General features: G+C 40.3%; 14 protein-coding genes across 14 annotated transcripts; 8 read left to right on the top strand and 6 right to left on the bottom strand. All coding sequences in view use genetic code 12, as the record gives it.

Moving 5' to 3' along the window:
• Positions 1–54: 54 nt before the first annotated feature.
• On the top strand, positions 55–1,785 carry CHS5 (Chs5p; the record flags this gene model as incomplete). Its single annotated transcript, XM_051753992.1, has 1 exon — positions 55–1,785. The coding sequence occupies one exon, from the start codon at positions 55–57 to the stop codon at positions 1,783–1,785; it is 1,731 nt and encodes a 576-aa protein (XP_051607015.1).
• A 77-nt stretch (positions 1,786–1,862) lies between these two features.
• VMA7 (H(+)-transporting V1 sector ATPase subunit F) lies at positions 1,863–2,240 on the bottom strand (the record flags this gene model as incomplete). Its single annotated transcript, XM_051753990.1, has 1 exon — positions 1,863–2,240. One exon carries the CDS (start codon positions 2,238–2,240, stop codon positions 1,863–1,865), a length of 378 nt encoding a protein of 125 aa, XP_051607014.1.
• A 219-nt stretch (positions 2,241–2,459) lies between these two features.
• KGF57_004476 (uncharacterized protein) lies at positions 2,460–3,335 on the top strand (the record flags this gene model as incomplete). The annotated part of the gene is made up of 1 exon (XM_051753989.1): positions 2,460–3,335. One exon carries the CDS (start codon positions 2,460–2,462, stop codon positions 3,333–3,335), a length of 876 nt encoding a protein of 291 aa, XP_051607013.1.
• A 300-nt stretch (positions 3,336–3,635) lies between these two features.
• On the bottom strand, positions 3,636–3,863 carry KGF57_004475 (uncharacterized protein; the record flags this gene model as incomplete). Its single annotated transcript, XM_051753988.1, has 1 exon — positions 3,636–3,863. One exon carries the CDS (start codon positions 3,861–3,863, stop codon positions 3,636–3,638), a length of 228 nt encoding a protein of 75 aa, XP_051607012.1.
• Positions 3,864–4,180: 317 nt separating this feature from the next.
• On the bottom strand, positions 4,181–5,185 carry KGF57_004474 (uncharacterized protein; the record flags this gene model as incomplete). Its single annotated transcript, XM_051753987.1, has 1 exon — positions 4,181–5,185. The coding sequence occupies one exon, from the start codon at positions 5,183–5,185 to the stop codon at positions 4,181–4,183; it is 1,005 nt and encodes a 334-aa protein (XP_051607011.1).
• A 527-nt stretch (positions 5,186–5,712) lies between these two features.
• Positions 5,713–7,131, bottom strand: UGA1 (4-aminobutyrate transaminase; the record flags this gene model as incomplete). The annotated part of the gene is made up of 1 exon (XM_051753986.1): positions 5,713–7,131. One exon carries the CDS (start codon positions 7,129–7,131, stop codon positions 5,713–5,715), a length of 1,419 nt encoding a protein of 472 aa, XP_051607010.1.
• Positions 7,132–8,133: 1,002 nt separating this feature from the next.
• On the top strand, positions 8,134–10,377 carry TBF1 (Tbf1p; the record flags this gene model as incomplete). Its single annotated transcript, XM_051753985.1, has 1 exon — positions 8,134–10,377. One exon carries the CDS (start codon positions 8,134–8,136, stop codon positions 10,375–10,377), a length of 2,244 nt encoding a protein of 747 aa, XP_051607009.1.
• An 867-nt stretch (positions 10,378–11,244) lies between these two features.
• On the top strand, positions 11,245–12,627 carry STE4 (G protein subunit beta; the record flags this gene model as incomplete). Its single annotated transcript, XM_051753984.1, has 1 exon — positions 11,245–12,627. The coding sequence occupies one exon, from the start codon at positions 11,245–11,247 to the stop codon at positions 12,625–12,627; it is 1,383 nt and encodes a 460-aa protein (XP_051607008.1).
• A 268-nt stretch (positions 12,628–12,895) lies between these two features.
• On the bottom strand, positions 12,896–13,812 carry TAF14 (TATA-binding protein-associated factor; the record flags this gene model as incomplete). Its single annotated transcript, XM_051753983.1, has 2 exons — positions 12,896–13,669; positions 13,804–13,812. 2 exons carry the CDS (start codon positions 13,810–13,812, stop codon positions 12,896–12,898), a joined length of 783 nt encoding a protein of 260 aa, XP_051607007.1.
• A 395-nt stretch (positions 13,813–14,207) lies between these two features.
• On the top strand, positions 14,208–15,683 carry BAT21 (branched-chain-amino-acid transaminase; the record flags this gene model as incomplete). Its single annotated transcript, XM_051753982.1, has 2 exons — positions 14,208–14,263; positions 14,540–15,683. 2 exons carry the CDS (start codon positions 14,208–14,210, stop codon positions 15,681–15,683), a joined length of 1,200 nt encoding a protein of 399 aa, XP_051607006.1.
• Positions 15,684–15,789: 106 nt separating this feature from the next.
• Positions 15,790–16,842, bottom strand: HYM1 (Hym1p; the record flags this gene model as incomplete). The annotated part of the gene is made up of 1 exon (XM_051753981.1): positions 15,790–16,842. The coding sequence occupies one exon, from the start codon at positions 16,840–16,842 to the stop codon at positions 15,790–15,792; it is 1,053 nt and encodes a 350-aa protein (XP_051607005.1).
• A 437-nt stretch (positions 16,843–17,279) lies between these two features.
• VPS36 (ESCRT-II subunit protein) lies at positions 17,280–19,238 on the top strand (the record flags this gene model as incomplete). Its single annotated transcript, XM_051753979.1, has 1 exon — positions 17,280–19,238. The coding sequence occupies one exon, from the start codon at positions 17,280–17,282 to the stop codon at positions 19,236–19,238; it is 1,959 nt and encodes a 652-aa protein (XP_051607004.1).
• Positions 19,239–19,490: 252 nt separating this feature from the next.
• On the top strand, positions 19,491–21,278 carry SSN3 (cyclin-dependent serine/threonine protein kinase; the record flags this gene model as incomplete). The annotated part of the gene is made up of 1 exon (XM_051753978.1): positions 19,491–21,278. The coding sequence occupies one exon, from the start codon at positions 19,491–19,493 to the stop codon at positions 21,276–21,278; it is 1,788 nt and encodes a 595-aa protein (XP_051607003.1).
• Positions 21,279–21,486: 208 nt separating this feature from the next.
• Positions 21,487–22,575, top strand: CAK1 (cyclin-dependent protein kinase-activating kinase; the record flags this gene model as incomplete). The annotated part of the gene is made up of 1 exon (XM_051753977.1): positions 21,487–22,575. The coding sequence occupies one exon, from the start codon at positions 21,487–21,489 to the stop codon at positions 22,573–22,575; it is 1,089 nt and encodes a 362-aa protein (XP_051607002.1).
• Between the last annotated feature and the right edge of the window lie 3,017 nt (positions 22,576–25,592).

The following is a 25,592-nucleotide window of genomic DNA, read 5'->3' as shown; positions in this document are numbered from 1 at the left end:
CTACTATTACTACACACTCAAGTGAGCAAACAAATCACATTCCTGCAATTCAACATGGTCGAAGTGTCGCTTACAGTGGGTAAATTGGATGCATCTTTGGCGCTTTTGCTTACAAAGGACCATCATTTGATTGAGTTTCCCACAATGTTGTTGCCTAATGGAGTCCGAGCAGGATCAATTGTGAAATTGAAATGCGAACAAGATCAGGCCAGCGAAGAGGAGGAAGATTTGAAATTCCAAAGCATTCAGGATGAAATTTATCAAACATTCGCCACTCATCCGCCTAAATCTCCCAATTTGCAAATCAAAAACACTACTCAAACGTCATGCGTTTTGGAATGGGATGCATTGGATTTGGGCACTTCTCATTTGAAGAATTTGATCTTGTTCAAAGACGGAAAGAAATTGGGATCTATTCCCCAACCAATGAATAACAAGACCTCCAAACTTTCAGGACTACCAGTAGACAAGAGCTTCAAGTTTCAGTTACGATTGGACACTACTGCTGGTATTTTCTGGAGTAATGAAGTGGAGGTAAACACCCACAAGATGACCGACCTTTCCGGTATAACTGTATGTCTTGGCGAATTTAGTCCCAATGACCCGTTCACTGCGGAGGATATTGAGGAGACGTTGGTTAAAATTGGCGCTAAACATCCCGCACAACGTCAAGTCAAAGTTGACACTACACACTATTTGTGTACTAGAGAAAATAAGCAAAATCCGGAGTATATCAAAGCTAGTGAAATGAATATTCCAATCGTTAGACCTGAGTGGATCAAGGCTTGTGAGCGAGAAAGGAGAATTGTTGGCGTGCGTGATTTCTACATTAAGGATTGCGTCTTGCCGGATTTGTTTGCTAAGAACTATTGGGGAGATAGCAAGGGTCCCAAGAACAACTTGTCCGGTACGGTAGATAGAGAACAACAAGATACGGTCGAGACTTTCTCGGCTCCTGCAGAGCTGCGTGAAAATGATACCAATGTGGCAAGCAATGCAGAGAAATCGGAATTACCACCTTTACCAGCAAATGGGGAGGGTAAAGAGATTTCTGAGAGTGCCGGAGTGACACAACATGAAGCTCCATCAAATGAGAATGATGCGTCTTTCGAAAAACAAGAATCCGACTCGACTAAACTTGAAGTTGGCGATACCGAGATCTCTACCGCTGTCCCCAACTCAGCACAGGAAGTGAATGAAACTCTCAAGCACATGGATGAGGAGGAGAAGCCCCAACAAGACGGCGACGTTGCAAATACGAATGAAGAGCAGGAGGCGGCCTCTTCTGCGGCATTGAGAGAGGACATAGATGATGCTTTTGAAGCTGTTCCCATTAGTCAAGAAAGTGTTGTTGAGGTAGAGACAAAGGTGAGTGACCATCCTGTAAAATCTGAGGAGACTGTGCAACTGGCAGAAGCCTCTCTGAGTAACACAGTTGGTACCGAGGACGCAAAATCGAAAGAGGAGAAGGAGGCAAATAAGGAGGAGAAGAAAGAAAGAGAGTCTGAGAAGGAACTGAAAGAGGCAAAATTTGAACAACAGGAAGAAAAAAAGGAGTTGGCAGATGAGCGGGAAAAGCTGAAGAAGGAGGTGGACGAAGAAAGGGGGCAAAAAAGGGACGAAAAGGAGGAGGAGGAGGTGGAGGAAAGTGGTGACTTAGGAAACGATGATGCAGAAGAGGACGAGTCTACATCGAAAGAAAATTCACCCGCCCCAACCGGAGACGGTGAGAAAAAGAAGAATAAGAACAAGAAAAAGAACAAGAGCAAGAACAAGAAAAAGTAAGTAGGATATTATTGCCTTCAATGGCTATGATCTTTTGATAATTAATATTCTGTAAAAAAGTGATATATTTGCAACGTCTATTCGCCAAACAATCTTCTAACCCTCTTCAATATGGAATCCTTTTCTGGATCATAAGGATGGTCTTTGGATGGTATTTCCAATATTGCTGGAAAAGCATTCGTATACCCATCAACCTTGTATCTTATCGTATCTGCCAAATGCTGATTGATCAATAAAATCGCAATATCATCACGCTCCTTAGTGAAAGTATCAAAAGCCTCATCAATGTCTTCGACTGATGTCTTTCCTGGGATTACTGTAAGAAAATTGGTTTCTTTGCTTGGTTCGTTGGATACTTGACCAATACCAGCGAGAAGCAAACCAGTTACTGTATCTTCATCGGCAATTGTTGCTATCAACTTGCGCTTGGTCATTGCTTCGCTTCCAGAACTCATCTTTGGTTGAAATGGGGGGGTGGGGTTTGAGTGTGGTGTGGTGTGGTGTGGTGTGGTGTCTATAGGTCAACTAGTGTATTGTTGCCCGCTGTTGCGTAATAGAATCGATTCGTATTTTCGTTGTGTGTTGACTTCGCGATAAAACATGGAAAGTTTGGAAATTATTTTTCAGATTCTACTCCCATAAGCCAAAAAAAAAAAAATACCCCCATTTGAAGCATGATACGGCCACTCATTCGTTCCATATCCAGTCCCGGATATTTCTTTCCAGTGCCTCGGATATCATCTGTGTTACCAGTCAGGTTCGCGGGACATTCCAAATGGGCAAACATTAGACATGACAAAGCCAAGAATGATGCAAAAAAGTCTAAAGAAGCCACATTGATTGCAACCAAGATTGAGAGTTGCGTACGAATAGGAGGGAAAGAGGCCAATGCAAGCTTGGAGCAGTTGTTGGAGAAGGCGAAAAAACTCAACGTATCCAAACAGGTTGTGTCGAATGCAATTAAACGAGGTGCGGGTGAGTTGAATGATGGCTCAGCTAACCAGACTGAAGTAACTTATGAATTTATGGGACCCGGTGGTGTTGCAGTAATAGTGTCTGCAATCACTGATAATAAGGCGCGTACGGTCATGAGAGTCAAGTCGGCAATGGCATATTTCCAAGCTTCATTAAGCCCTTGTAATTTCATGTTTGAGAAAAAGGGCGAGATACTTATTGAGCCCAAACCAGGCTCAGATGAGACTTTTGACGACGTGTTTGAAGTGGCATTAGATTTAGGTGCCGAGGATTTCGAAGAAGTGGAATTTCCCGACGAATTTATCCCGGATAAGAAGTACAAATTTTACCGAATCATTTGTGATCCGTTGGAGATACATCGAGTCAGTAACGAGCTCAATGCAAAAGGTTACAAATTGCACGAGAGCGCGGTGAGGTATTTGGCTAATAAGGATGGAGAGGTTCAGTTTCCTGAGGAGTACTCAAAGGGGTTCAACAGAGCACTTGACAACTTGGACCAAACGCCAGAGGTATTGGATTATTACACCAACATTGAAAATGAACATGAGGGCAGAATCATGTCCTCGGTCAATTGAAGAGATGGGGGCGGAGCGAGGGGGGTGGGGCGAGTCGTCATTAGTGATTAGAATTGGCTGTATATAGTGAATTGCAATTTATTCAATCTCCTATAAAAGTGTAACAACTGTTTAAATAAATAGCAAAACAAAAAAGTGTTTTGTAGGCTCACCGCTAGTGACAACAATAACAGTAAGATCCAGCGTGAACACGAATGGTCATGACGAATTACAATTGGATTTTGTTTTCTTTTTCTTTTTTTTTTGAGATTTTATGAATAGATTGTGAATAAAAATGGTATTGGCATAGCCTGCCTGTTTTTACTTCTTTCCTGCTTCAGCTTCATCCAAAACTTTGTCCAACTCTGATAAGTTTGCGTTTTTCCATAACCTCAATTCTTTGTCATTGGCAAGATGTCTGTATGTGAAGAAGGTTGCAGAAACACAAGCAATTCCAACAGCAACAAACAATGGAGTCATCTCTACTGGATACTTCATTTTTGGCTTGACATTCTTGGCTTGGGCTAACAATACTCTTGAAGGGATCATTGTGGCTGTAACTCTATGTGTTCAAATGAATAAGTTGTGTGACGTTCACTCAATCAATGTGGGTGGTTAAGATGATCATTTGACAATTTTTCCATTACTCTCTCTCTCTCTCTCTTACTGTTCTGTATTTGAAATAAATTTGGTTGGTTGAAAATTATTGTATGCAGGATCAACCATACGATTTCGATTCGATCAAAACTGCATAATTGATCTATGTACTATTTGCTAGCACTCTATGGATGTAGATAAGCCAGTCTCTATGGTCTATAGCATCTATCTGCATTAATATCTATATGTCTAAAAATAAGTGCACAAGCCTACCAAGCTTTGATCCAATCACGGATAGTATCATAGCATAACCAGCTCACAGCCATGGAAGGTACTATCTTGTATAGATTGGCCGTTAACCCCTTATAGGCTCCAAAGAAACCCTCATTTTTGAAGATTGAGTATAGAGCATGCCCAACCGATCTGTATTGGAATCCTAGTTCACCACCGGCCATACTCGCTACCTGATATCTTTTTCTTAGCACGTCTAGAGGGTAGATCAAGACACCGCCAACGAAACTGCTAACGGCACCCGCTGAAAGTTTCCATAAAGGATTCGAAAAGTCTCTGGGTGAGTTATTCATATACTCACGGAGCCTTTCATACAATGCAAAGTTGATAGCAACGTATGGGGCCACACCCAATGTGGTCGGTACAATACCACGATACAATGCGAGAAGCCCCCCCTCATTTTGATACACCTCCTTCAACGTTTGCATAACAGTAGGTGCCTCCGCTAGTTTGCCTTTGTCTAGCTTACTCAAGGATGCAGTTTGCACTGTTATTCTAGCACGTACCAAGTCCAATGGATATGTGACGGCCACAGAAACTATCCCAGCTATTGAACCAGAGAACAACCTTTCGTATCCATTCAATTCATTATTTGTGAGTGCTGCACCCGCATCGTCAGGATGTTGATGTCGCCTGTATTTCAAAATCAAGTCTTTGCAATTCTCAAAAACTGCAAACTGTACCGCACTGTACGGGAAAATCCGAATACAATTGAGTGTGTTACCACGGAAAAGACCTCTCCAGCCTTCCTCGCGGTACATTTTCGCTATTGTTGGAAACATGCCTTGATATGCTTGTTCAGAGCCAGGACCTTGTAGCTGTAGTAAGATTTTTGCTCGCTCAAACGGCGACACCACAGTTCTCGAAACAGCGCCTGCGACACCTCCAGCTAGGAACGACGAGTTTGAGTCATTCTTGATAAAGTGTTTAAAGTCTGTGTATAATGGCGAAATGGACGCCATGGGGAGTTTTAGCCCTTCCATGTGATTAGTCGTTTAGGGTATTTTGGGTTGGATTGGGAGATGTATCAGCATCGACGGAATGGTTATGATATGCGCACCCAGCTTCAGCAGGCGAGTCAAAGTAGTAGCAAATGTACAAAAGAGTCAACTTTGAAAAGGAGTGAGCTCAGCGCACTGGAGATATTTCGAGGTGGTATACTACTCTGTGAAAAGTTTTGCCCAGGTTCGTGTCGGTTGTTAATTTGACAATTTTTCCTGCTTCTTTCCTGTCCTGCTTTTGTTTTTTTTTACTTTTTTTCTTTTTTTCTTTTTTTTTTCTTTGCGGTTCCTTACAGACCAAATCTGGAGAGATTTTTGACGCGTGAATTGCGCTATCGGCATAGATCCCCACCATACAATATACTGCTTACCAATATAAACATATCGGATATCTTTTCTTCATCACTTGTATTCATTACTAAATTCTCTAGACAGCTGAAAGTTGCCTTCTTCCGCTCCCTCTCCCTCTCCCTCTCCCTCATATCTAACTGCAAAATCAAGTCTCCCGCTCAGTAGCTCGACAAGACCTTCTCAATTGCATCAACCAAGATATCAGCATGCCTCTCCTCAAACACCAACGTTGGTCTTAATCTAACTGAATCCTCTGCACATCCTCCAATGTTGACACCAGCATCCTTCATGTCGCTCAAGAATTTGTTTCTAGCAGCACCGTTTTCCATAGACCAAGCAATGAATGTGGCCCTGTCTTTTCCTCTCAAATCACGCAAATGTTTAGGGTATTTTTCTTGCAACTTTTCCAACTTCTTATACAAGTAATCACCAACCTCTGATGCCCTCGTAGTCAAATCATGTTTGACAATTTCCTTACCAATTGCGCCTGCTAAAGTCATTCTAGCCGGATCACCGCACCAAGTATTGAATTGTCTATAGGCTAAGTTTGGAGTGATTTCTGGGTCGTGGTAAAAGTAACCAGCAGACTGAAACTTCTTTGAAAATGTGACAATGTCTGGAGGTGGTTGCAAGTTGAACCTCTCGTGTGCCCACATGACACCAGTAGCGCCGACACCGGTTTGAACTTCGTCCAAAATTAACAATGCGCCGTGTTTCAAGGTGATATCCCTCAATCCTTGGAAAAACTCGGCTGAAGCATGGTTGTCACCACCCTCGGATTGAATTGGCTCAACCAAGACACCAGCAATGGGGACGGACCAGGTCTTGAACAAGTCTTCGACAATTTGCAAACATCTCTCATCTTCTTTCTTGTTTGCTTCGACGTTATCTTCCAATGGGTATTTGTAAGATGGGAATTGAGCCTTTGGCCATTTGAAAGCTGGTAAATCCAACTTGTGGATTGGTTTGGAGCATGTGGTAGAGCCAGAAGCAAACAACCTTCCATGAAATGCACGTTCGAATGAAAGAATGGCTAATTCTGGAGCACCAGGAGCTTGATTGTGCATAACTGAAGCAACCTCTTCTGAAGTAAAGTCACCGTGGTAACCTCTCTTTTGAGCTTGGTACCAGAAGAAAGTTGCCTTGAATGCCAACTCATTTGCATCTGCACCTGACAATCCAGACCATAATTTGTCTTGTCCCTTTGGAGCAACCTTTAAAATGTCTGCCACAATTTCTTCCAAGTCGTTACCTGGAAAGTTGCCCAATGCTGGTCTGTCGATGATAGCTCTAATCATTTTTTCCGATTTTGCAAGCTCTATTAATGCAGGGTTGTTGTAACCCAAGGGAATTGAAGCAATTTGGGCATAAACATCCAAGTATACGTTTCCATCAACGTCAACAATGTAATTACCTAAGGATTTTCCATAGTCAGCAACAAAATAAGCACTACGAGCGTCAAACACCTTGCCTAGACTGTCGATTGCTTGTTTAGAGTGGCTACCTTTGGTGGTTTTAACAACGGGCTCCTTCGGCTCCTCTGGGAAATATTGAGCTGAGATTGATTGATTGGTCATGCCTGTGGAAGAGTAGTAAACTGTTGTCGTAAAAAAGAAAAAATAAAAGAAGATTCAAAATCAATTCATCCAGAGAAGGTTCTGGCAGGGGGGGTTTAAATAGTGAGCCACATATCCCGCTTGTGATGTGAGATGATGAGAGCAAAACAATAATTAGCGCGTAGGAGTAATGGCGCATTTCCCGATACAGCAAGATTCCCGCTAAGAATAAATATGAAAATAATAAACTGTATTTCCACGGATTTAAAATAAGTTGGGCTTGTCGGAATTACTGATATAGTTGGCAGGAAACACGATTGTTAATGGTCTCGATTGGCTACTTTTGGGAGGCAGGGTGGATGATATTTTAACAAACTAGATGTGGCAGCACGGTATCTGGCACATGGCAGAGGAATTGAGAGTTAAGAGTTGCTAACTAATTGAACGTTCANGCATTTCCCGATACAGCAAGATTCCCGCTAAGAATAAATATGAAAATAATAAACTGTATTTCCACGGATTTGAAATAAGTTGGGCTTGTCGAAATTACTGATATAGTTGGCAGGAAACACGATTGTTAATGGTCTCGATTGGCTACTTTTGGGAGGCAGGGTGGATGATATTTTAACAAACTAGATGTGGCAGCACGGTATCTGGCACATGGCAGAGGAATTGAGAGTTAAGAGTTGCTAACTAATTGAACGTTCATTTTTGCATATTCCTCATTCCGATGCGTATCTTGTCTTAACTGCAGTCCCCGAAAGTTGATTGTGTACCGTTTTCGAAAACATAGGGATCTTTTCGTTGGCGACACATAACTTTTGGGGTTGGTTTGAGGTGTTGTGTCTCTCCCTCTCTGCTGTACAAAAGAGTAAGAAAAAAAAAAAAAAAAAAATGATAAGTGCACTGGTGCAACGAAATGTAAACAAGACTTAATCACGTCTTTGCCTGGAGCTAGTGCAAAGAAAACCCTTTCCATCGTTGACCTGACTGCACTAATCACTACCGTTGAATTGTTCAAAAATGGATGATTCCAATATTGAATCCCTTTTGCATGAGAAGCAACCATCAGAACAAAAGAGTCAAGCAGAGATATCTGCGGAAGAAGCAATATCATCCATTGCACATGAACTAACAAAGGATGCAGAGCCTCACGATCTGTTGATATACGACAAAAACGAAAAGACCGAGCAACCTCAAGCAGCAGACGAGCGACAGGATCGCAAGAGGCAAAGAATTGATGATTCCATCACAGCCACACCAGCAACTCTGGAAATTGACACTACACTCGTTAGCGGTGAAAAACATAGCGCCACTCAAAATCAGAAGTCTGAAGGTAACGAGAGCAGCCACCAAAATACTACTGACTTAATTCAGCAGGCACATGACCAGTTGCAGCAATTGCAACAGCAACAGCAACAGCAACAGCAACAGCAACAGCAACAACAACAGCAACAGCAACAACAACAACAACAACAACAACAGCAACATCAGCATCTTGATATTCGAAATTCTTCTGGAAACAACGTTGAACTGGAAGACAAGCACTACAGAGTCGGTGATAAATCATCCTCCGCAGGCATTGCAAGTAGCCCAACACAAAAGTCACCGCATAGTAAAGAAACAACTAGCCGCTCTACCTTGTCTGCGATTCCATCCGACTCGGAGCTTTTCAATACAAATGCTGCTCATGCTGCTTATTCTTCCTTGTCATCGCAATATCAGCACCTGGGTGTAGACTCCAGACATGCTGTTTTTACACAAGCAAATCTTTCAATACTACCTTTGCCTATTGTAGGGGCCGACTTCTTGCCCCCGAGAATTCAACTTTTGATCAACACGTTACCAACATTGGACAACTTGTCAACTCAATTACTACGCATTGTTGCAAAGTCGTCATATAAAACAATTATTGATATTGCTTCTAACCCGGAAACTCCTGAAGGTGCCACGTATCGCGACTTGACATCCTTATTTGAATTCACAAAGAGACTATACTCTGAAGAGGACCCATTTCTAACAGTTGATCACGTTGCTCCGGGTATGTGGCATGCTGGAGAAGAGACGCCTCGTATTTTTAAAACCAAGGAGCAGAGCATTGAATCGACTCTTCGAAAAGTCAATTTGGCCACATTCTTAGCTGCGGCTTTGGGTACAATGGAAGTTGGATTCTTCTACTTGAATGAGTCGTTTTTGGACATCTTCTGTCCCGCTAATGACTTGGATATCAAGCATCATTTAAGTGACACCAGTTATTTGGATTCGACAAGCTCGTTGGCAACTAGTATACAAACCGGCATCGGCTCCTCAGTGGGAGGTAAGATTGGAAGGTTACTAAAGCCACAGGCAATGTTGTACCTTGATCTCAAAACTCAAGCATATATATCGGCAATTGAGGCGGGAGAACGATCTAGAGAAGAAATCTTGGAGGATATTCTACCTGACAACATGAATCAGGTACTAATGGCAAGAAGGAATGTCGATTTATTGTTGCCATCAGAAGCTGATTTTGTTGACAGGTGTAAGTCAAGAAAGGCACTTTTGCTTAATTACGATGAGCAACAAACCCAACTTCCCTTGAGCGAGGAGTTCAAATGGTTTACTTTCTTGAGAGATCTATTTGACTATGTTTCAAAGAACATGGGGTACTTGATTTGGGGAAAGAGTGGAAAGCCTGTTCGTGAAAAGAGGGATTACCCACTGATTAGTCCGGAAATGTATGAGCAAATTAATGCCAAGATGAACTACCAGCCGTCCCCAAGTCGAGAGGAAGAAAGCGACTCGTCTGAGGCTGCAAACCTCTTGCCTTCTGAGATAAGAGAGAAACAAGTAGAAATAAATGGTCTCAAACCAAGTCAGAGAAGACCTTGGAGTCGAGAAGAAGAGAAAGCTTTTAGACACGCGCTAGAGTTGAATGGGCCTCACTGGTCCAAAATCCTTGAATTATTTGGGAAAGGTGGTAAAATCAATGAGGCCTTGAAGAATCGTAACCAAGTCCAACTTAAAGACAAAGCACGTAATTGGAAGGTGTTTTATCTAAAAAATGGAATGGAGTTGCCACTGTATTTGAAAACAGTCACGGGTACGTTGGAGGATAGAGTAAAGAGGAGTATATCACGAAAAGAGAAAACTGCTGCTGCTCCAGTGCCCAATGTACAGAATCAAAAGCGAAGGCAGCTACAAGAACAAGTTAAGGAACAGGAACAGAACTCAAAACGAGAAGCCATACATAGTGACGACAATAACATCGATAGCAGTTTCAAGTGAGTAATGTGGCAAAAGGTCTTGTTATTGGAGACTCAAAGGGAACCTATTTATGCGACTTGTGTTGTTTTATGAATCCCTTGAGTGATGTTTTCGCCAGCATTACGATGTGTGGAGCAAACCAACGTCAGAACATTGATTAAGTTGGGATCGGAAACATAACGTGCTCCCGAGCAAAAGGTTGTGGTGCTATTAGTCCTCAGATGCACTTGAGGCATTGACGTTGTTGTAGTTGTTATAAACATGACTGATATCCAAGACTGTTCAGTGGAGAGACGTGGTAGTATCTCAACTCAAATAGTAAAGATTGAGACGATGTAATTTGAATTACCTGTACGCACCAAGATACAGTTCAAACGCTTGTAATGAGCATTAACAGATCTAGCATTCTCTCTACGTAGCACAAGTCATTGAAAGTGGGACCCTGTTCACCATTTGTACTCTCGACCATCCTATTTCCAAAACACGATTGTTCTGGTATAATTTGTTTCAGATTAACGTTTTCGGCACCAGTCTACGAAATTGATTCAAAAATTAACAAAGTGTCAATTTTCTTAGGTCGTAACATTTTCATTTTGCGTCATTTTTGCACCATAGAAAGTAATTCACTTAGTCCACAATGCTAAATAATAAATACACTTTTGACGAGAGAACGCCTCTGTTTCCTTAACCTTTTTGCTCAACTCTCCCGTTCTTTGCCTGGTCTTTTTTTTTCTATCCCTTTGACAAAAACATTCGGAAAGCAAAAAAGTTTGTGTCTGTGTTTATGTCATTGGAGTGACCTAGCCTTTGCGACAAACTTTTACTTTATCAAACGGTCAATCGTGAGGACCAAATAGACGTAGAAAGTGTCTAATATAACAGTCAACAATGCATCCAGAGATTCAAAAGTCGGGAATCCCACCTTTCCAACGCAAATTACAACAACCACTTGAGTTACAAGAGCAAACTGACCCTGGATCTCTTGTGAAACAAATTGATGCAGCAAAAGAAAAGGCGAGGTTGTTGTACGATGAGATAATCAGCGTCAAAAAGCGAACCCAGGACACCACCTTGCAAAGGTCATCCGTCAACGTTGCAACAATACCTCGCGATTCATGCAAATTGAGGTTATACAATACTTTGCGTGGACACCAAAACAAGATTGCCAAATTGTGTTGGAATGCAGATTCATCAAAAATCTTGTCCGCTTCACAGGATGGTTACATGATACTTTGGGACACAATAACTGGGTTTAAAAAGCAAGCTATTCAGTTGGACAATCCTTGGGTGCTCACATGTAGTATATCCCCCAATGAAAAGCTAGTGGCTTCGGCTGGATTGGACAACAACTGCACAATATACAAAATCAAGCCCGACACTACAAACAACCCGGTTCAAGTGCAACAGCAATTTCGAAGCAACGCCTTCCCCATGCAAACGGGCTTCTTCCAATCAGTCCAATCAATTTTCAAAAGCCACGCTGCATACATTTCAGAGTGTGAGTTTATCGGGAACAACTCAATTGTGACCGGTAGTGGTGACATGACTTGTATGTTGTGGGATATCACAAAGGGGTCCAAATCCCGTGACTTCATTGATCATGTAGGAGATGTATTGTGTCTCACTGTGTTTCCAACAAATATCTTGCTGGACAATCTTTTCATCAGTGGATCTTCAGATGGGTACGCTAAAGTATGGGATTTGAGACTGCCGACACCAGCACAAAGTTTCAGCATCTCCAATAGTGATGTAAATTGCGTTAAAGTGTTTCCAGATGGGAATGCGTTTGCTGTTGGTTCAGACGATGGTCAAATCAGATTGATTGATTTGAGAAGTGACTGCGAATTGGCCCACTATTCTTTGAACCTGGAACTCCGAAACATGCATGAAAACGCAGCAATTCAAAGGTCACCCACGACGCCGCAGGATAGAAGGGCTTACGCCCTTGGAAATAGCTTTTCGATGTTAACACCGTCGAGCGCTCCAGTCAATGCGTCACTAGCCTCCAGTGACAGATTGAGTATAAGCTCTAGGAACTCAACCTTGGAAAATTCCGGTGTGTTTTCCCTTGATTTTGGAAAAAGTGGAAGATTGTTGTATTCTTGCTATTCGGACCACGGATGTGTTGTTTGGGACACTTTGAAAAATGAAATTATTGGCACCCTAGGAAGCGAACATTTGAACAAAATAAGTAGAGTTGCTGTTAGTCCTGACGGAGTTGCATTGGCAACTGGTTCTTGGGATTCTACAATCAAAGTATGGAGCGTATAGCAACGGCAGAGTAAAGAAGGTAAGGATATATTTATGACAGTTACTACTGAGTCAATAAAATCAACAAAATTGTTTACAAACACAACACTCTCAATATACAAACACACATACACATACACACACACACATACACATACACACACACACATACACATACACACACACACATACACACACACACACACACATACACACACACACACACACATACACACACACCCATTCTCTTGTCCCGCCCTGCTGATTAATCTCTTTCCCTTTCCTTCTCTTAAGCTTCTCCAGTATGTTTCTTCACATAGTCCCACAAACTCTTCAACAAAGAATCGGGTAAAGTGTACAAATCCATAGTAAATTCTCCATTATCAACGTCATTTTTGATATTCATTTCGTTGGTCTTGTTATCGGTCACCATTTGAACCACAACAATCAAATCATCCTCACTCAATTTACTCAATCCATTCGCCAATTTCTCCAAATCCACATTTCCCTTCAAAGCGCCCTTCAATTTCTTCCTGTCTGCGGCACTTGCTTGCGATTGTGCTCCGTTCGAAGAATCCAACTTCCTCTTAATGCCACCCGCAGCAGAAGCGCCACCAGCCAAAGAGTTACCTGAATCATCAAAAGGTAAGCGGCCGCTTTCCGTTAGAATTTTGTTCAACTGAGGGTTTTTATTGGGTCCCACTGGAATTGAAACCACATGGTCGTTGACATACTTCTCTTGCAAGAAGTTCAAATCGTGCTGGAATTTACGCTCACCAGCTTTGCCATGAATTCCCAAAATGTGTATAGAAATGGGTATATCGAATTCACCCCAACCTTGCTCCTCGATTTTAAAAGGCGTTTGTTTGATCGCTCTAATAGGATTGGCAAAAGTAGGATGCAAAGTATAAGTGACTCTATCCAAAATCTTTGCAGGAATCTCTTTTCCTTCTGAATCAAGCATGGTTATTTGAATGGACCATTTTCTCATTGGATAATTTTCAACTGGAGGAACGTCTGGCATTATGTGTTGCTCAGTTGTTATTCTAATAGTTCTCTTGACCTATAAAAGAAAAGGAGGTAAGGGGTTAGTAAGTGTTGAATTGTGAATTGGGGGTTGTCTCAAGCGCACAGTGCAATAAATACAACTCTGAGAATCCCACTAGGATATATCTACTGCAGTTTTGAATAACATACCTCTGACATGGTGAAATAATGGACTCTGCTTCAGGAAAAAGACTCAAAATAGTACAATCTACACTCAATGAAAATACGTAAGTGCGTTGACAAAACTCAAAACTTGTGCTGTAATTGGTTCCAATGGCAAATGCAAATTTATTAAATGGACTGTTTTGACCCTTTCAATGATTGGAAAATGATATTACTTCGTTGTTTGACGACGATTTTGTTCAGTTCAATCACCCTCAATTTTCTCAAGGGAATTTTTTCTTTGTTCGCTTTGTTAAAACTTTTGGAAATTTTGGTGACACCACGAGGCAGAGAGGTAGGCTGCTCAATTCATCTACGTACTGTCGGTCCTCTGACTTACTCTTTCCCTCCATTCCTCTATTCTTTTGAGATGCTTCCCTTCAATTCTTCAAATGAGGAGACAAATAGTGAGAATGGAATATATGAAAGGTGCCGTTCTTATGTCCTTGTTGGAAAACTAAGTGACGGTATTAGCAAAGCTGAGACTCATCAAACAACTTCGATCCGTTTAGCTTTATGTTTTGAAGTACCAGCATGTCTCAATAGCTTTGCTCAGCGTCATCCGTCCTGTTTTACTCGTCATTCGTGGTAGCGCTTATTTATACTGACTCATTTCAATTTGCAAAAAAACTTTCATCTTTTGAGTTACCCTTTACTGCAACTATTTACAGATGTTGGTACCAAGGAGAGCTGTCCCTCTCTTATCTCGGCCTTTTTTTGCCAGGTCGTTCTACAGGTTCAACTCCTCCCACACTCAGAGCCCATTGAATGCTGCAAATTTAGTAATTGAAAAAACAACAAACCCCAAGCCCAAACTTCCCAAAGACGAGTTGGTTTTCGGGAAAACTTTCACTGATCATATGTTGGAGATTGAGTGGGATGCCAAGACTGGATGGGGAAAGCCAAAAATTTCCCCGTATCACAATTTATCACTCGATCCTTCGACGGTTGTATTTCACTATGCTTTTGAGTTATTCGAGGGAATGAAGGCATACAAGGATAAATCTGGCAGTATCAGAACTTTCAGAGGAGACAAGAATATGGAAAGGATGAACAAATCAGCAGAAAGAATTGCCTTGCCACAGTTTAGTGGGGAAGAGTTGCAAAAGTTGATTGATCAATTGTTAATTCTTGATAAAGAATTCGTGCCAGATGGACAGGGATATTCTTTGTACATAAGACCTACTTTGATTGGTACAACTGCATCTTTGGGTGTAAGCACCCCAGATAAGGCTTTGTTATTTGTCATTGCGTCTCCAGTGGGACCATACTATTCAAGTGGATTTAAACCTGTTAGTTTGGAAGCTACGGACTATGCCGTTAGAGCATGGCCAGGAGGTGTTGGTGATAAGAAATTGGGAGCAAATTATGCACCATGTGTTTTGCCCCAATTGCAAGCTTCCAAAAGAGGCTTTCATCAAAACTTGTGGCTATTCGGAGATGAGGGGTACATCACCGAGGTAGGGACTATGAATGTGTTTTTTGTTTTCCAAGATCCGTCTACTGGTAAAAAGGAGCTTGTAACAGCTCCTCTCGATGGTACAATTTTAGAGGGAGTCACTAGAGATTCAATTTTGGAGTTGGCTAGAGATAGATTACCAAACGACGAGTGGGTCGTTTCCGAGAGGAAATTCACAATCCACGAGGTGAAGGACGCTGCAGAGAAAGGCAACTTGGTAGAAGCATTTGGAGCAGGTACAGCAGCGGTTGTATCTCCCATCAAGAATATTGGGTTCAGGGGCGAAGATATTCCTGTACCTGTGTCCCTCGGGAACTCCGGTGAACTAACTTCTCAAGTTGCCGAATGGATCAGAAAGATACAATACGGTGAAGAGGACTACAAAAACTGGTCCAGGGTTGCAAAGTAAAACCGGAGCAGACGATACGATTATAGACACTTTTTTGTTGTTTTTTTTTTTTTTTTATGTACAACCACGTCATCTTGATTACATAGACATATAGATATGGCACTTTCTAGATTGCATTCCTGTCAGGCAACTCTTCTATCAGCTTGATAATGAAATTCCTTTCTTCGATTAGGTTAGAGTCATGGAAACTAGCAATGTCAAACGTTTTAAAAAACTCGAGAAAGTTGGACTTGTTCTTGGTAAGAGTTTCTTTAACTTTTGGTGTTATCTTTGGATTGGCAACAAAAAACTTCAATAGATGAAACCCCTCTAATTGCAAGTTTCTCAGCTTTTCACTTAATAGCAACATTGTAAACTTGAGGTTCTTTGTGTCGGCAAAATACTTGTGCAAGAATTGTAGATTTGCTTTCTGGGACACCAAATCATTAAGGAGCTTGACACTTTGACGTTTGGTGACATAACTATTTGATCTGTTCAACTCGCTGATGTTTGCCATAAATATTTCATAATTATTAGCCAAAAACTCAGACACCAACTTTTTATGGATAGTCAATATATCATTCAACGTCATCATTGCATCGCAAGCAATCTCGAAAGTTGGATTCTCCACATACTTGAAGAAGTTCCAAAACAAAGGGCTGTATAGAACATATTTGTTGATTTTTTCAAATTTGATGCAGTCTCGTAATATCTGACCCGTGACAAGAGCTATTTCAGTATGCTCGGGGCCTTTCATGAGATAGTCCAAGATTTTCGGTTGTGAATGAACTAGGTAATCGACAACTGGGGGAGGTGATAGCGACGTTGCATTTGGCTGTTTCGCCCCATTTAATGAGTTTCGTCGTAACAAAGTAGCGTACATGACGACGACGTCTTTTCGAGAGTCGAAATCCATCCTGCTCAAAGAATACGTCGCATAACACAAGTTGTTTGATTGAAGAACCTCTGTCAATAGGATTTGAATTTGGTCTTGTTGAGGTTCGTTCTCGTCGTCGCCGTAAATAGTGGCCTTTATCTGTTTTAGATACCTACCTGATTCATCTTGATGTTTTTTGGAACTTGATGTATCGTTTGAGTTGCTGAGCTTCACTAGGTGGTCGTTTAGAGCTCGTACTAGCTCTGGAGGGCTCTTGGGATCACGTTTGAATAGAAATGCCATTGTTTAAATATCTGTTGTCCTCGTTGATCAGATTTCTTGCTTGAGTAGGTACGAGTAGTTGATGAAGCAGTTGAGGATTAGCTTGAGGTGGAATCAAGGAAATTTGACCTGGATGATTTAACAGGGAGAGACAGATTGGTAATGATTCTTCTTCGTCTCTATCGCGAGTGCATGAATAACAGGTAAATCTCGTGTTTACTCACTCACTCATTCACTCACTCCGCTCACTTTTGTGGTTGATGAAATTTGTGTGTATTTGATTTGGAATCCACTCAAGTACAAAACAGAACAGCAGACTTACCACCATCAAACAGTCCCCCAGTCGCCACTCACATATACATTACGTGATATACACAGTCCCCCATCGAACCGTAATCCTCGGAGAACAGTTTTGACTCAAAAAAGGCCACACCCATCACGTTTTAAAATTGTAATAAATGTCTTGGTTGAAGCTATGGCAGCCTATAAAAGTTAACAGAAGTGATAGACCAATACTAGAAGAAGGCGAGTTTAATGTCTACATAAAGGATAACGTTGGCTTGTATCAAGGAAAACAGAAAATCATACACCATCAGAATGGAAGACTATACTTAACAAATAGACGAATAATATACTTTGACAACAACAATGTGAAGAATAGTATTGCTGTTGATATAAACCAACTCACTTCAGCAGAACTAATTGAGCGGTTCTTGAGGTCTTCACCTAAAGTGAAATTGTACCTCAAAGCTGAGAGTCGAGAAGGCGCAGATGTGTCTGTGGCGCAATCTACAACTCCTGGGTTCGATTGGGTATGCAAGATTTGTTCCTTCAAGAACCATATTTCTGGGATTATAGATGCAGATACTGCAGTCCCCGTTTGTATCGCGTGCGGAGTACCGAATAAGAACTTTAGGCGAGATGTGGTTCAAAGGTCTGGCGATGGAGGGGACTCTTCCACACAACGTTCCCTGACTCCGTCACTTACAAACAACGACGTTCTGGATAGCTCTCCGTCACCTACTAGTCTGACCCCGGAGCCGAGCTCATCCACGAATCCAACTGCTACGGGCCAATGTCCAACATGTACATTCATCAATCACAAATCACTAAAGTATTGCGAAATGTGTGGCACTCAATTAAAATCGTCAATTTTCGAGGTTAACCAATCCTTGGTACAAGTTACATCTGCATTAAATCCTCTTGGTTTGAAACTTGAAGGTGAAGAGCAATATACTAATGGTCAACCTTACATAAAAATAAGCTTTAGAAAAGGTGGTGAATCTCAATTCTTTCAAGAGATAGCTACATTGATAGATGAAATCAAGTGGGATAATTTGAGGAGAAAAGGCGGTGTAAATCAGAATGCTGAACGATTGGAAACGAGAAAGGAGCCTGTGAAAGCCGGTGGTGCCGGAATTCATGCTCTAGAGGCTTATGGTGAACAGCAAAGGAAAAACAACGAAAGGATCCTCAGTTCATCTCTAAATGATCTAGAACAGTTGATGTTCAAATTCGAAGACTTGGTCAAACTTTCTACTTCTTTTCAAAGGGTTTTGGCCAGTGATGGTAACATTGTTTATAAAAGTGTTCCACCGTTGAATCTAAATCGCAATTCAAAGTTATACCACAGTGAACTCAGCCGGCATATAAGCGAGTATTTGACAAGCTTGGTCCTCACTAAAAAGTCTTCAATGATAACTTTGCCGGATTTGTTTGCTCAGTATAACCGGTTTTTGGTGAAATGTTCTGGCTTTGGTACTGAATTAGTCGAGGTCGCTGATTTCAGAAAACTGGTTGATTTGTTTGAGTCTTTAAATTTGCCAGTAGTGCTGAACAGGTACGAAAAAAGCGGCCTTGTTGTTGTTCGACCAAAAGCTCACGCTCACACTTACAGCGAATTCATTGTAGAGTTTTTGCAGCAACAAGAATATAGGTACAAGAGAAGCTTAATCAGAAGCGAGTTGATTGATGGTGATGATGATGATTATGATGATAATGATAACCTTAATCATGAATATGGATGTTACGGTGCTACTGCCTCGGAAATATCACACACTTTGAATTGGTCATATGGTGTCGCCATGGAAGAATTGGATAAAGCCATTGGATCAAATCAAGTGGTTATAGATCAAAGCATATCAGGGACTTTCTATTACGTTAACAAGTTTGCGGCTACTTTTGATTGGGATGATTCGCTCAAAGTCCAACAAATCAAAGACGAGATCGTGGAGGAGCAAAGGGGCATAACTGAACATTTGAAGGAGGAATATGAAAACTCAAAAGTTTCCAATTTATTAAACCTTGATGCTGAGTATGAGTTTGGAGTAGTGTCCCAACACGTTGATGACAACAACACTCATCAAGATTCCAGTGCTGGGCGATTATTGAATGGACTAGAAGGTTTACAGTTCTAAACATATAGAATGTACACTTTGAACCGTTGTAGACACTTTTTGACCCACTTTTGTGTGTAGTCGAGATAGCCTAGACAAATCCGAACCTTTTTGCGCGAGAAAATTTCCAAAAGCGGCGAACAAGAGCTGAAATCATTTGATTGGGATTACCATTTGCAATTTTCATATCAGACACGACACTGCAAAGTTGAAATCCTGGCATTTCACTCACTTGAAGCCATACCATGGTAATATAGATCTACACACTACACTATGAAAAGAACTTCGGCAAACTCAGTGCAGAAATCCAGCGAGGGACAAGCATTTCGTGATCAACCTCAACAACGACCAAATCAATCTCAGCATTTGCATCTGACATCGCATTATCCACAGCATGCCGTGGGACAGACATTTTCCCAGTCACTAACCAACACATTGCCTGTAAATAACCCATTTGCAGTTCCACCATCGCATCCTAATAGCACAACTAATTACGCTTCTCATCAACTGACTCAGCAACTTCCAAGTGTTTCTCAACCTGCACTAATGGCCCCTAATTCAATATTGACACTAGGGCCATTCAAGCATCGAAAGGACCTCACTCGAGACTCGGTTCTTTCGACTTATCAGATCATCGGCTATATTGCTGCAGGAACGTACGGTAAAGTGTACAAGGCAAAACTTCGAACAACGAATGTGAATGCAAAAGATGGTCAAGAAAGGGGGAATAGAATTACCGGGAGTAGTCTACTGGGTGATTCAATCAGAGGCGGTGGTGGTAGTGGTGGTGGTAGTGGTGGTGGTGGTGGTGGCGGACCCGGAGATAGCGATCGCATCACACAAGTTCATGAAATAGAATCAAAGGGCGGTTCTGTACCGCTTGATGAAAAAAGCGGTAGAGAAATTGCATCTCCCTCAATACAATACTATGCCATTAAAAAGTTTAAAAGTGACAACCATCAAAGTTCGACAAGCAAAAACAATGCAGCTGGCAACGGAGGCAAAAATTATAATCGTGAAATTGCCCATGAGGCTGCTCAATACACTGGAATCAGTCAAAGTGCCATTCGAGAGATGTCACTATGTCGAGAATTAAACAACAAGAATATAACCAAACTTGCCGATATCATATTGGAAAACAAAAGTATCTATATGATTTTTGAGTTTTGTGAGCATGATTTACTACAAATTATCCATTATCATTCGCATCCGGAATTGAAGCCCATCCCACTACCTACTATAAAATCACTAACATGGCAAATTCTCAATGGGGTTACTTTTTTGCACAAGAATTGGATTTTCCATCGAGATTTGAAGCCAGCGAATATCATGGTCACCTCCAATGGCTGTGTCAAGATTGGGGACTTGGGATTGGCTCGTAAATTCAACAACCCATTACAGAGTTTTTATAGTGGTGACAAGGTTGTGGTTACGATCTGGTATCGAGCTCCCGAGTTGTTGCTTGGTACAAGACATTATACTCCAGCAATTGATCTTTGGGCGGTTGGATGTATACTAGCGGAGTTGTTGTCGTTGCGGCCAATATTCAAAGGAGAAGAAGCCAAGATTGACATAAATAATAAGAAACTGGTTCCCTTCCAACGCAACCAATTTCAAAAGATTATTGAAGTTATGGGAACGCCAAACTTGAAAAATTGGCCAAGTTTGAACAAGTATCCTGAATTTGTTTCATTTACGCAGCAAATTACACAAACTTACTCATCGAATCTTTCACAATGGTACAAGATGATTGGTGGTGAGAATAAGCAATGCTTGGAGTTGTTGTATGGGTTGTTAAAGTATGATCCCGAAGTAAGGTTAACAGCTGATCAAGCATTGGTGCATAATTTCTTTTTGGAGTTGCCCAAAGTCACTGAAAACGCATTTGAAGGGTTGAACTTGAAGTATCCGAATCGCAAGATATATATGGATGATAACGACATTGGTCAAAATGGGGGCAACATGAATAACAACACTAATAACAATAACAATAGTAATGCAGCAGGGTTTAAACGCAATCTCGGGCTTGAAGATGGGGGAAGCAAGAGGAAGAGAGTATAGGAAAATACAATGTGGTTGAATAGTCATTATATATGATCGATTAGAGAAGAATGTTTGTACTGGTTGTACTGGTTGTACTGGTTTCGGTGTGATATATTGTGGGCAAAGGTCTGCGTGATCATCTATCTCTCTCTTCCTCCCCTGATGCAACCAAAAAAAAAAGTCCGATCGCATCAAAGACAAAGTCCCTACACACAATTTACACCAAATGAAGCTAGATGAACTATACACTGACAAGCAATTGATATACAATACACTCGTTTCACAAATCTACAAGGCAAAACCCAAACAAAAGACAGCTCCAAATGCATCCACTTCGAATTATGTGTGTTTGAAGATTGTTGATGTTGATTTCAAGATCCCACCACATTCAATCAAACGAGAAATAGTCACAATCAAATCTTTACAAGACCATGAAGGGATAGTGAAGTACATTGAGGATTTCCAAATATTCGAGGATGTCGTCTTAGTAATGGATTACTATCCTTTCAATTTGAATCAATTGATGCGGACTAAAAAGTATTGTCGTAAACGTACACGATACAATTTGGACGCAAGTGGAGACGGATCTGGAGAGTTGCAATATACCTTATCCAACACAATCTCCCAATCAGAGGCAAGGCAATTTGTGCATAATTTGATATCAGCAGTCAAATTCATCCACGGTAATGATATCATCCATCGAGATATAAAACCAAACAATATTCTATTCATCAATGATGAAATTACACGTCCTGTTGTTGCGGATTTTGGTATTTGTTATAATCTATTGGATCCGCCACTGGACGAACCTTTGATGCAGAAATATACTGATGTGTGTACTGGAATATACAAGGCGCCGGAATTGTTGTTGAATATTACAAATTACTCCACCGAGATTGACATATGGTCGATAGGGATCATCTTGACTATATTGTACTCGCCTGATTTCAAGAGTATATTGGTACGAGAGGATCATAGCCACGGTGCTGATGCTGATGCTGATGCTGATGCTGATGCTGATGTAGAAGGCTTGAATAATGAATCCGAAATTAGTGATTTACACTTGTTGAGTTGCATTTTTAAAGTTTTCGGGACCCCAAGTTACAATAAAGATGAGGTACTGACGGATGAGGAGGTACTGTTAATGTACTGGCCTGAATTGAGTAATGATGATTTCCATTTCAAAAAGTTCAACTTGAAAAGATTCAAGAGAATGAGTTTGCAAGAGTTGATACCAAGATGCGAGGACGAGGAGATCAAACAGTTGTTTCAAAAAATGACCCGGTACGATAGAAATCAAAGGCTGCTTGAGTAGGGTCGTATTCCAAGGGTATACGTATAGTTAGTAATTAAGAACTGCTCCTGACAATTGTGTTGATAGGGCGATGAGACTTGGATCTAGGTTCGAAACAAAGTTAACGTAGACAAGCAAACCCTTTTGGCTAGGCTATTTAGTGTCATTCATCTGGCTGTATTCTTGTTGCTTTGGCCGGCCATCGGTATAGTCAATGCTTTTAAAACAAATAAAATTTTGATGCTTAATTATTTAACTTTTTTTTTTGTGTACTGAGAATCGGTAACAAAAATACCTTTTGGCTGTTGGTCATTGAAAAGTGGTAAAGGCAGTTCCAGTCAACAACAAGAATTTTTTAAACAAACAAGAGTAGTTGTAGTGTATTCTAATGGTGTAAATGAGTGTGATTGAGTATCTTTTACCACTCCAGCAATTTTTTTGTAGATTTGGCATTTTTCAAGAAATGTTGTTGCAAATTAGCTAAAAACAAAAAAATTGATTTAGCTTGTTGCAGCTGCAAATGTCAAATTAGTCCCGTTTTCTTTGGGAAGCCAGATACTCTATGATCATTCTCCTATATGAGAACGCATTTATACTCAATGCGATTTCTAAAGAAATAATGAGAGTGTAGTCAAGTAGTAACGGCAGTGACTCTCTGCAGTCAGTGTCTACGTTGTTCGTGTTGTGCAATGCACGACTGAGATACACTCGAGGCGCAAAAGGCGGAAAAAAGAAAGAAAAAAAAAACCAAGTAGACACTCTTTGAGGCAATATAAGCGAAGGCCAAGCGAAATGATCAATCTGAAAGTACTGCCAACTTTGAAAATTTATACTGAGTTTGATAAGGCCAAAAAAAGTTTAAATCTCGTGTGAGTGGTTAGTTTTTATTCAGAAATCGGGGGAGATGTCTTTTACACGCAAGAACGCATGCATGAGTTTAGTTTAGTTATTACCCCACCACGATGAGTTTAAAAAAAGAAAGTGTCAACGCAGAACAATTCAAACGTTTTTTTTTTTTAAGAAGGATTTGCAATCTTTTTTTTTTTATTGTTTCTTTGGAAAAGGGTAGTGTGGGGAAATCAAAAACAAGCCCCACTTGCTCTCTCTGTCACGCAGATATCAGATCTACATAAGCTGAAACCATCGCAGTACAAACGCATTATTGAATTCGATATATAAGGAGAACTCAGTTAGTCTAAATTGACTAAACGTAGTTAGGGTGGCTATATCACTCTGAGAACTTGTTGATGACGTATTGAGTCTGACCATGATGTGAAATTGTAAACAATCCAAAATAAAACAAAACAAAAAGACAATAATTTTGAAGAAAATACATATAAAAAAAAAAAGAATACTCTCTCTCTGTGTAGGAAGGGAACTAAAGTAGTGGTTATGAGTCTACATCTTATCTTGTCAAGTCTATTTATTTATGTTTGCTGTGCTGACCTATAAGAGGTAATCAATTCCAATTCGTCAATGCGTGTAAAATATGACAATTATGTTTGTGTGATATTGGAGTATAAGCGTTGTTAAAAAAAAAACATGTAACAAAAGAAGAAGTGGAGTAATTCATAACGGACTTTGATTAACAAACAAAGAAATAAAAAATGGATTTAATGCAGATCGTCTAAAACCTTTTTCTTCTAGGTTTGTGTATTTGCTGTTTTGGAGTGTGTTAGTAAACATACACTTTTCAGTGAACATTGCATTTTAGGTAGTGGCTATACTGTTGTTCTTTAAAGAACAAATGGAGAATAAATGGATCAGGAGACAAGTATATTTCCATAATGGGACTTGGTGCAAGCTAAAATAATTGGAAGAAAAAAAAGGAGAAAAGAAATGTGTGAATGACACAAATTTTTTTTGTTCCGTTATCACACCAGTTACACAAAAGCGCAAAGATTAGTTAAAAAGAACAATAGCACTATTTCGTTCTAGGAGAGAGGGGAAATTGTGGAGAATAGGAATTTTATTATATTTTATTTTTGAAATCCTTTAACAAAAACAAAAACAAAAAGAGAAAGAGAAAGAGAAAGAGAAAGAGAAAGAGATATGTAGTTAATATTAATAATAATACACCCCTTTCCGAGCTCAAGTCGAGTACAGGTTACCTTTCCTCTAATTTTTTTACAAGACAAACACATAACACTTCTTCTATTATATATTCGTGTATATGTAACAACAGAAATCGCTCAAAGTTTTTAGACAGAAACAGATTTCTCTCTCGATATATAAAATACTCAGAATACTGACGTACGTCTCAAATTATCAATATGCAATTGTTGAGTCTAACTTGTTGAACAGCAGCCTTAAGTACACATACAGATTTCTCAACTGTAAGGAGAAGGGCCGAATGATAGTACCACACTTATCCCTCTCATTGAACAACTTGAACTCTCCACCTACAGTAACGAAATAATCAAACTGTAAGCTCAATAAACATCCTGCACACAGAAGGCAATAATTTGCAATACAATAAAAAATGTTTTTTTGTTTAAAAATAAAAAGAAATAAAAATTTAATTTTTTTTTTTACTGTTTGTGTATAGTGTACATACATACATACATATATACATACATACATACATATATATATATATTAGAAAGCAAGATAGTCATCTTTGGAAATTACTCTTTTACAACTTCTACACCTCAAACTCAACAACAAGCTTTACATCCACACACACTTGCAAACAAACAGTGTCTACTGCTACTACTGCTTGAATTCATCATCTTTCAATCTTTCAGGTCTTATCAACGACAAACAAGAAGTAACACCCCACATTTCCAGTGAGACAGAAGGTACATCACTTCATTTACACTCGTACAGGCACATACACTCCTCTAGAACCAGGACACCTACAAGCTTACGTCTATAACTGCGGTAGTATTCTATCTACACTGTTCAGAAATCCATAACAATACCAACACGTGTAACTGATACGTAACCACACACACACACCCCAACAAAAGAGGAAAAAGGAAAAAAAAAAAATCCAAAACCCAAAATTTCAATCACATTTTAGCAGGAAAACACTT

The sequence above is a fragment of the Candida theae genome, assembly GCF_024610275.1.
Source record: "Candida theae strain CBS 12239 chromosome Unknown scaffold19, whole genome shotgun sequence".
NCBI lineage: Eukaryota > Fungi > Ascomycota > Pichiomycetes > Serinales > Debaryomycetaceae > Lodderomyces > Lodderomyces theae.
This window is presented reverse-complemented; position numbering and strand designations above follow the sequence as displayed.